At 43.9% G+C, this 11,018-nt stretch overlaps 1 protein-coding gene across 2 annotated transcripts in view; it reads right to left on the reverse strand.

Annotated features, from left to right (window-relative positions):
* Positions 1-11,018, reverse strand: part of si:ch211-236l14.4 (SITS-binding protein) — an 86,795-nt gene that overhangs the window by 34,029 nt on the left and 41,748 nt on the right. For both annotated transcript variants that reach the window (XM_043706293.1, XM_043706292.1), the window contains exon 4: positions 10,597-10,747. In XM_043706293.1, the coding sequence (XP_043562228.1) occupies positions 10,597-10,747 (151 nt within the window). The remainder of the gene's footprint in view (positions 1-10,596; positions 10,748-11,018) is intronic.

Genomic DNA, 11,018 nt, shown 5'->3' on the forward strand with positions numbered 1-11,018 from the left:
AGAGAGAGAGAGAGAGAGAAAGAGAGGGAAAGAAAGAGAGAGAGAGAGAGAGAGAGAGAGACTGAGGGAGAGAGAAAGAGAAAAAGAAAATTAGGTACCTTTCTCACAGCTCTTTTGGATTTTGACAATGATCTCATACTGTATCAAGAGCAGTAATCTCAATTCAGTAGCCAATCAGTTGGACCTAGGCTTATATTAGAACTACAAGTTTTTCTTTTCAGGGTTGCTGAGTGGCAGATTTCCCACTTGCAAAAGGGAGATAGACAGACAGGTCTCGTACAACTCTCCTTCTCTTAGTTCTCTGACAAACAGCAACTGAACTCCAAAAGCTGTTGTTGGGCAGTTTGTTTTCACCCAGCTGCCCGCATATCTCTCAAAAACATCAAATCCAGCTTCATCAAAAGTTAAATGACATTGTGAAACCAATAAGTGAACATTTCGCAGTTCTAGGTTTGATCTTCACTTAGTCAGAAATTGACTTGCTGTAATACAGCTGTCCAAAATTCCATTTTCCAGATCATATTTTTCAATAAAAATACATGTAGCCCTTACACAAGGAGCATCTTCAAACCACAATAAAGTTAATCTAGTATCCTCCCACAGGCATGTATATGAAGTGATTGACCAACCAGCATAAAACAATATACACAGTAAACGTTGTTGAACACATATTTTACACAGTCAATTTTGTGAAAAATATCAATGTCATCACATCATACAAAGCATTTGCAAAAATTATAACAATTTTTCCTCAGAAAACTGGTGACTGTTCATTATTAGTTAAGATTGACATGAGGCAGTTGCCAATACACTAACTTTGTAAATTTCAAGAAATAAGCCTGTATCCATAGACATGGGAATTTATGATAAAACCAACAAATATACATCTTTCAGGATACAATGGTTCATAAATTCCACATGCAGGATCTGTAGTACTGGAGTGCAAGTACAATCAATCCACCTAGATTTGTAGATATTTTACTGTTGCCAGTACTGGAACAGTGACTACACATATATCAGCATACCGTGACCTTGTACAAGTCACAATCGAAGCAATCTATCAGAGACCAGAGAAACAACAGAAACTGTAGCAGGCTGTTCAGGAAACATTAGCAGAATTAAATATTAGTAAAGAATGGAACAGTTCTTTTTTTTGAATTAGTGGAGCTAAAATCTCAGCTTTCTGCTGGGGAGAGACAAATGAAAGTTCAGGAAGAAAAAAGCTGAACAGCTAGCTCAGGTTAAATCCAAACCTGAGAGACTCCAGCCTCCCGCACTACTCTTGACCAACTCCAATTTGTCTATCGGACCAACAGATCCATATCAGATGTCATATCATTTGCCCTTCACTCCTCCCTAGAACACCTTGATACCAAGAACAGCTACGTAAGAATCCTACTCATTGACTACAGTTCAGCCTTCAACACTAATATTCCCTCGAGACTGATTACTGAGCTTAGTGATCTCGGACTAAGCCCTACTCTCTGCAACTGGATCCTCAGTTTCCAGACCCACAGGCCACAATCAGTGAAGATTGGGGACAATATTTCATCCTCACCAACACTCAACACTGGATTCCCCCCCCCGCCAGGGGTGCATATTCAGCCCCCTACTGTACTCACTGTATACCCATGACTGTGTCGCCAAATGCCAGACCAATGCTATTTACAAGTTCGCAGATGGCAACGAAACAGACTACAGACGGTGGGTGGAAGACCTGGAAAAATGGTGCACTGAGAACAACCTAGCTTTCAATGCCAGCAAAACCAAGGAACTCATTATTGACTTTCACCAGGATGTTACTCATGCCCCCCCCTACACATTAACAGCACAGAGGTGAAACGAGTGGAGAGTGTCAAGCTCCTGGGAGTGGTCATCCACAGCAAGCTTTCTTGGATTATTCATGTGGGCGCACTGGTTACAAAGGCCCAACAATGTCTCTTCTTCCTCAGGCAGCTGAGGAAATTTGGCATGATGGTGAATACCCTTGCCAACTTTTATAGGTGTGCCATCTAGAGCATTCTGTCAGGATGTATCACTATCTGATATGGCAACTGTACCATTCAAGATCGGAGACGGTTACAGAGAGTGGTGAACTCGGCTCAGACAATCACAAAGGCCAACCTCCCATCTATAGAATCCATCTACCAGGCCCACTGTCAAGGAAAGGCCGCCAGCATTCTCAAAGATCCATCCCACCCTGGCAATGTTTTTCTACAACCTCTACCATTGGGGGGAAGGTACAGAAGCCTGAACACATGCACCAGCCGGTTTCGAAATATTTCTACCCTACTATTGTTAGAATATTGAATGGACTCACAAACTCTTAACATTCGCCTGTACTTGTGTTTTGTTTTTGCTGCTGTTTACCTATTAGTTACTTATCTATGCTACTTAACTCTGTGATCTGCCTGTATTGCTCGCAAGACAAAGCTTTTCACTGTGCCTTGGTACCCGTGACAATAAATTCAATTCAATTCAATTCAGATAATGAAATCTTTATGTGATAACTCTGCTCAGCTCACAAAGATGAATGAAGAGCTGAAAGAGAAAGAAAGGAAGCAGGGTGAACAGTATGTTCTGTATTCTGAAAACGGTAAGTTTGCTATCCAGTGAAAAGATTGCTAGTTTAAAGGGAGCTCTTAAGCAGTTTGCTTGTAAAATAGATCAGACTCAGCAGGAACATCTACAGAAATGCTGGCTTGAATTCAAAGGAATGCTGGAGAAAATGCCAGATTTGCAAAAATAGATTATGAGCAGCACACAATCCAAGAAGCTACAAATCACTCAAGAGAATCCTTTCAGAAATAAATACTAACAATGATGCTCAAATGAAAGAACTGAAGAAGGACAAACAATGCCAAGCAACTACTAAAGCAGTATGTGGAAGACAAGAAAAAAACAAAGGGAAAAAAGCACTGAAGACCTGGTCATTAGAACAGGTTATGAAGGAAGAAATATACTAGACCAACAGAAGGTTAAAAGACTGACAGAATTGGAAGAATCCAGGGTACAAAAACAGAAGGTTCAAGATGTGAGCTGGTGACTTTTAAGAAATAAAACTGCAAGCATTAAAACAATGTGAACTACTGAAAATAGTTTGTGGAACGAGATCAGCAAGTGGCTAATTTGGAACAAAACTTGGCCTTTATGCATCAGGATAAGCAAGTTCTGGGACAGCAACTGTAGTCCATGAAAGAAAAGCTGAACAACACAAACAGGAACAACGAGTAGTATCACTGGCTCTATGAAAATCAGAAGTCACATTACATTTTATTTTGCTCAAAAATGGCATAAATCCATGTAAAATTCTGTAAATCTCACTTTAGAAATAGAATCAGTCTGACCCAAGATTGGGACACAAACAGACTTTACCTTCACACCTTCAATGCATTATCTGAGCTGAGATGGCACCTATTGCTACAAGCTATCTTGAGAATGTAACTTAAAAAATGTTCTGGGATTTACATATGAAAGAACCAAGACTAACATGACCAGTCTAAAAGATGAAAGACTCAAGCTAAATTTGTTTAATATCACATTCCAATGACACTGCAATCCTGTCGCTATAAATTCTGTGTTGTATGATTCTGGTCCACAACCACTTGATGAAGAAGCAGTGCTTCGAAAACTCGTGCCTCCAAATAAACCTGTTGGACTATAACCTGGTGTTGTGTTATTTTTGTCCACCCCAGTCCAACACCGGCACTTCCAAATCATGAGAAACAAGGGCCTGGTTTAGTTTTTGTCAGGAATGAGGCAGAACCAGCATTGAAACAATAGGCTGTGGCTTCTAATGCTGATTTCAATAATTAGTGCCTTTTGGCTTATCAATTCTGACTGGACAGAGAGGTTACCACATGATCTCTGACCTTCAACTGCCCTAGCTGCAAACTTCTGCCATTTGTAGTTCAATATGTGCATCATCACATAACCTTACCTTCCCAAGGCATTTCTTTGGTTGGGAGCTCCGACTTCTGAGAATCAGGTTATCCTATAACTGGTGAAAATGTGTTGCTGGAAAAGCGCAGCAGGTCAGGCAGCATCCAAGGAACAGGAGAATCGACATTTCGGGCATGAGCCCGGCTTATGCCTGAAACGTCGGTTCTCCTGCTCCTTGGATGCTGCCTGATCTGCTGCGCTTTTCCAGCAACACATTTTCAGCTCTGATCTCCAGCATCTGCAGTCCTCACTTTCTCCTATCCTATAACTGGGTCTGCCTGCCCTGTCGAGGTAAAAACAATAACTGCAGATGCTGGAAACCAGATTTTGGATTAGTGGTGCTGGAAGAGCAAGCAGTTCAGGCAGCATCTGAGGAGCAGCAAAATCGACGTTTCGGGCAATAACGTCGATTTTGCTTCTCCTCAGATGCTGCCTGAACTGCTGTGCTCTGCCCTGTCTAGTCCTATTCAACTCAGCAGGGCAGACTGTACCACTGGGGGCCTTGGTCTGATAGTTCTCTGACTGGCAAGGGCCCACACACACACACTCATAATCTGCCCTTGGCCTCCCTGCACTCCAAGCGTGGGCTCTGCTGAGGCGGCACATTGAGCAGCTAGAACAATGACAACAGGTAGGTTGGAGGATGGGGAAGGAGCCAAGCAGTGTTAGAAACATTCAGAGAATTCACTACATCAGCCAGCAGGCGATGCATTCCCCAAGCCATTTGAAACCTTGATCAGGAATGGACTTGGGCAGGGAGCCAATCTTGTGAAAAGCCCAGAGGCTGTATGTATCAGCTCCCAGCTGGTTCATGGCTCCAAACAGCCACTTGTAGGCGTGGCTGCACAGACCAAATGCTAATGAGTGAGAGCATCTGTTCTAAGGATTAGAGATGTGTGAAAATCCCTGGCCTCAGCATTCAGTATGTTTACAGTTGAGGCCTTCTCTTTGACCTTCTGTTGATCCTGAGTCCAGCTGTTCCTAGAGCACGGTTACTGCCTCCCAACCACCATTAATGCTAATCGAGATCGCACGTCTGCCACAACCGGTCAGCTCTCAATGTCTGACCATTTCATTTCCCTCACCACCCACTTATTCTCACTACAACCTGGCTGTACAAAAATCCAGTTATTTTTCCAAAGCACTGGAGGGATGGTGAATCAAAGACAGTTAACCTCACAGAGAGGCCCGGAGTGCAGAAAAAGTAATACTTGGAAATTAATGTTGTGGAGCCCCATTTTGAGGTGTACAGAATGGGTTGTGTCATTCACATGTTTTACTAGTTTTCCTTTCTGGGGTCCGACACATGGACACCTATGTGGATACTGGCCTTGTATATCTTGTATGCCTCAAGAGCTTCTAGGTGACCAATATCCTCATTCTGAACCATTACTGTTTCTCTTTTACTTTTATTTCCCCTCTGGAGAAGGGCCTTCGCTGGGAGATTCAGAGAGGAAAATAAAACTGTAAAAAGTTTGGAAATGAAAGTACTGGTCACATGGAGGTCAAGACAGAATAGTTCCACTGAGTAATCAAATAAAAACTGAAAAGAACTGCCGGTGCTGTAAATCTGACAAAAATAGAAATTGCTAGAAAAGCTCAGCAGGTCTGGCAGGATCTGTGATCAGAAATCAGAGCTAATGTTCAGTCGAGTGACCCTTCCACAGAACAGTTCTGTCAGTCAGAGAACCAAAGAGGCCAATCCCAAAGAGAGTTGCTGTAGAAGCTCCCCAACAAAACGAGAGCTAAGGCTGCCAAACTAGCAGCTGAAACTTATTTGGTCAGCCATCCTGAAAAACATTCCAGCAGACATACACTGAGACAGCGTGTATGTCTAAAATGACTTGACGGACTTCCTGCCACTGGAGGAAGATAGAGGGTTTGTCTTGGCAGATGGGGAAACATCTCCATCTGTACCACTGCTCAATCATATGCTCCAACCTGCCCAAGGTCATGAATTAATATTGGAGCCCACCACCTAACTTCCCCAAAAGGGAACATACGGGCAGATAAAATATCTAGAGCTGAAAATGTGTTGCTGGAAAAGCGCAGCAGGTCAGGCAGCATCCAAGGAACAGGAGAATCGACGTTTCGGGCATAAGCCCTTCTTCAGGAATGAGGAAAGTGTGTCCAGCAGGCTAAGATAAAAGGTAGGGAGGAGGGACTTGGGGGAAGGGCATTGGAAATGCGATAGGTGGAAGGAGGTCAAGGTGAGGGTGATAGGCCGGAGTGGGGTGGGAGCGGAGAGGTCAGGAAGAAGATTGCAGATTAGGAAGGCGGTGCTGAGTTCGAGGGATTTGACTGAGACAAGGTGGGGGGAGGGGAAATGAGGAAACTGAATTGAACTCAGACTTCTCCAGTTTCCTCATTTCCCCTCCCCCCACCTTGTCTCAGTCAAATCCATTGAACTCAGCACCGCCTTCCTAACCTGCAATCATCTTCCTGACCTCTCCGCCCCCACCCCACTCCGGCCTATCACCCTCACCTTGACCTCCCTCCACCTATCGCATTTCCAAAGCCCCTCCCCCAAGTCCCTCCTCCCTACCTTTTATCTTAGCCTGCTGGACACACTTCCCTCATTCCTGAAGAAGGGCTTATGCCCGAAACGTCGATTCTCCTGTTCCTTGGAAGCTGCCTGACCTGCTGCGCTTTTCCAGGAACACATTTTCAGCACATTATTAAAAAGGAATTGCACTGCAGGGGGAATGAGTTTGGGTGGGATACGCTTTGGAGGGTCGGTGCGGACTTGTTTGGCTGAAGGGCCCATTTCCACACTATATGGATTGTATGGATTCTATGGACTGGATTAGGGGTGGATGCTTCCAAAGCTATAAGAATCCCCCATCACCAACACTGCCCACCAACACCACCCCTTTCCCCTTGTCCTGCCCTTTCAGGCAGTCAGCTATGGATAAACATCTTCATCTGCATTTTTTAATAAGGAGGCATCAACTGGACAGATAACAAGGTTTTACTAGGTATCAGGGCTTACCCCAACCCACAATGCTGAACATTATCCACCAGGTAATAAGAGTTCTGTAGTGATTGGAATAAAGGCCAGGTGGACTTCATAGAAAATGAGCCCTCAGATTGGGACCAGTAATCTGGTCCAATCAGGGAGCACTGCCTGACAGATATAAACAGGAGTGTGGTAGTGTGGGAAGAAAAAAAATTTTAAAAAAAATCAAAAAAATAAACAGGAGTGTCAGAGGTTCTGTTCGGTCTGAGATTGGGTGGCACAGTGGCTCAGTGGTTGGCACTGCTGCCTCACAGTCAGTCGAAGGAGGGTGTCAGTGGAAGGGTACTGGTTGGTACGGCGGGAAAGGAAGAAGCGGAGGGCTTTGAGTCCTTTGTGATGGTGGATGGAGGTGTACAGGGACTGGATGTCCATGGTGAAGATAAGGCGTTGGGGACCGGGGAAACGAAAATCATGGAGAAGGTGGAGGGCGTGGGTGGTGTCCCGACACCAACCTCCATGTACAGCGGATCATCCGCCGTCATTTCCGCCACCTCCAAACGGACCCCACCACCAGGGATATATTTCCCTCCCCTTCCCTATCAGCGTTCCGAAAAGACCACTCCCTCCGTGACTCCCTCATCAGGTCCACATCTGCAGTCCTCACTTTCTCCTCGCAGATAAAATATCTAAGCAAGGAGTCCATGAAGGAGATCCATGGCAGTCCCCATTCTGGATCAAATAGATGCCATTGTTGTGAGCCAGGCTGAGGATCGGGTCCGGCCTCAGAGCAGCAAGTTAAAGCAAGTACAGGAGAGAACGATATCCACCTTGAATAGCAAGCAGGAGAAGAAGGTAAGTGCTAAGGACGGTCTGGTTCTCAAAGGTGGACAGTATGTGATACTGGTGCAGAACCAAAAATCAATGCCACGATGTTCATAGTCATCAAGCTACAATTGTCAGACTTAAGGGATTGTGTTGGTGGTCAGAAATGGGAAAAGACAAAATGTCAGCATCATCCAAAGGGGGAGCATGGTTAGAATATAATGGCACCCTTTTGCCAGCTGTTGAGAAAGACGGAATGCTTCTATGTATCACTCTTGGATAAATGTCAGCAGACAAAAGAAGTTGTGCAAATATTGTATATTCAAATGAACATGCCTTGTGTAGTTTACAGGCAAATGCTGCTTTAAATTGTACTGTTGGAAGTCCAGAGCCTGAACACAGGCATCATCAGGGTAGCATATGGGGGAAGGGAGAATACTGCATCAGAACTTTCTGAAAATACTATCATTACATGACCTTTAGATGTAATATCCAAAACCACCACTTGTATTAGGCCACACATCCCAGCCAGGCTAGGCCTAAATGAGTCACAGGCATCCACAGCAGGAGTCAGAACTTTGTCAATGTCAGTGACAAACCTTAGCAGATTATTGGGAGAAGTATGACACTGGCATTGAACCCTGAACAGAAAAATTACAGCAGGTCCGGATGAAATGGCAAATGCACAAAATGTTGTTATTACTGTTAATCGGCAGACAACAAATTCAAAAGGGTATCAGGGAAATCAGTGACTAATTCGTGGGATGACTGCTGGGAGTAGTGCTTAAACACGCAGATATACCCGTGCGTATGTGCCCTGTTGCGCTGGTTGTGTTGTTCATCCTGTTTACATTGATCTACCACACCATCCTCACTGTTAACTTCATCTGCTGAAAGGAGGACAAATCCAGACACTAATCTATGATCCAACACCAGGAACCAAAAAACTAATTAATCCAGACTCTGTCGTGAATGGACGATGCAAATTGTTGTGCGGTTTCAACTTTACACTAACGAATGCTGCTAATTACCAAAGATGGCAAACCAATATATGTAAAGTGGCTAATTCTTATTTTATGTATTAAGTTGTTTCAACATAGTACTTTTAAGCTTATTGATGTGCAGAAGGAAAAAATTTATTTTATCGGGTACTATTGTCTATGTACAATGTCAAACCCAGATGCTCTGAGACCTTCTACATGCCTACATGAGACCGTGGTTTGAGCTTGTGATTCTATTTTCATAGATGCTTCAAGGGATCAACAGGAGGGACGACGGTCAAACAACCATGAGCCCAAAATTGTACATTCTAAATTAACACACAGCTAGAGAAATCAGGACTGACAGAAAAGTGGACAAGCCAAATTAAAAAGCAACTAGCAGCTATTGGCTACAGAGGACAATGGAAACCAAGGTCAAAGAGGTCACAAAGGTTCAAGGGGAACCAGTTATAACCAGCCCAAGGGTTATGTATTGGAGAAGAATCGATTAGACTTTCTGGCACCTTGACTTCCAGCCAGTGCCTGAAGATGTGCACTTTACACCTCCCCAGCATGGCAACAGTGAAGAGTGCTGGCACTACCCCATTGGATGCTTAAAACCCCACGCATGACCCCATTGGCCAAAAGCTTAGAACATTCTGGAAGGTCTGGGTCAAGGGAGATAAAACACACATGGAAGCCATCCCATCAATGAAGAGTCACAGCAAGAAGAACGTGCAGCAACCCAAGAAGACCCAGAAGATCCGCCCTGACCAGTGAGACCTACCTTCGTGGAAGAAAGCCAGCCCTATGTCAGAGAGGAAGAAGACTCCAATGGCCCAGCTCAAAGACGGGGTTTGCTGCAGGTAATATCCTTTCTCAGACAGATGGAGCTAGATAGAGAGTAAATATTGTGGGAATTTGGAAAATGCTCACATGGTGATTTTAGTAAGGAATATATTGTGAATAAAATCAAGTTAAATTCAAATTCTGTGTCCCCATGTCAATCTTACTGACAAGGCCACTTGGGTAAAATGTTTTTAACACAAACAATGTGTCCAAAAACTGATAACAGTATCAAGGAAGTTTCAAAGGGATGAACGTAAAAGAGAAATATACTACAAACTGAAACGTAATCTCCCATGAGCATTTGAGTCTGCAAAAATGATGGAAGAAAAGATAGTCATCTGGGTGAGACAAACCTCCATTTTTCCCTTTCAGGTATATGTAGGGTCTGGGGTTAAACATGAGTTTCTATCCTACAGTTCGTATATGTTTGTGCCTTAACATTGAAGTCTACTATTACAGTAACAGTTTTGAAATCAGCCATTAAACAGGATTGCAACACAGGTAAAGAAAGGAAAAGGACAACCACTCACTCTAAATGCCAGCAGCCAGCCACTCTTAGAAAGGAATCAATATAAAGATTTTCAACGAAATGCAAAACCGAGAATCTTGAAATCAGTGGTGTAATTACCAATGTCAAGATTACTGGTAAAAACCACTAACAGCAGAAACGTTCTTCCTTCTCCTATTCACAAAGGACCCAGAGACTGAACCATAGAGCTTTTAGCTTTTTTTTTTGGAAATCAACTTCATTGTATGTTTGTTGCATTACTACTTCCAATATTTAGTCATTAATAAATTCACTCTTCTGAGAAGTCAAAAAGTCTGGTTAAATTGATTACTATTAAAAATGATTCTATTTGAGTCTGGGAGAAAGGGATCCATAGGAATTAAACTTGTAATGACCAATTGAGAAGTGGACAAATAATGAAGGTGAACTAGTTCATCCCTCCTTAGCTGAGCTAAATGATTTGGGATATCCTGTCTGGAAGGAACCAACTGGGGAAGCTCACCCGGGGCCTGGGTCTGCTGGGAACACTCTCATACCTCTGCAAGTAACAGCTGTGTGTATTGCTCAGTGAGATCGAGGACTCCATCTCCCAGCTGATGCTGCTTCAGTTTGTTGGACAATGATCTGGCATTGTGCTCGAGTTTTGCAATGATATCAGCAGCTTTCTGTAATCTCCAGAATGGAAGCCTGCAGTCAGGAGGAGTAAAGAAACATTCCCCATCAACAATATAAAAAAATCTCGTTGAAAGTGCAGGCAACAAGGAAAGAGGGGACGAGAAACAGAGAGAGGTCACCTTCCACTTTCTCCCTAACGCCCAGTCATCCCCCAGGATTCCACTTCTCCCGTGACAGGGGGGATAGGACAGAGCGCGAAGGGATAAGAGGGCAGTGGGAGGTAAGTGGAGGTAAGAGAGCTGGGAGGGTGACAGCTGGGGAGGTGAAAGCTGAGGTGGGGGGG

Source organism: Chiloscyllium plagiosum, chromosome 16, assembly GCF_004010195.1.
Source record: "Chiloscyllium plagiosum isolate BGI_BamShark_2017 chromosome 16, ASM401019v2, whole genome shotgun sequence".
Taxonomy (NCBI): domain Eukaryota; kingdom Metazoa; phylum Chordata; class Chondrichthyes; order Orectolobiformes; family Hemiscylliidae; genus Chiloscyllium; species Chiloscyllium plagiosum.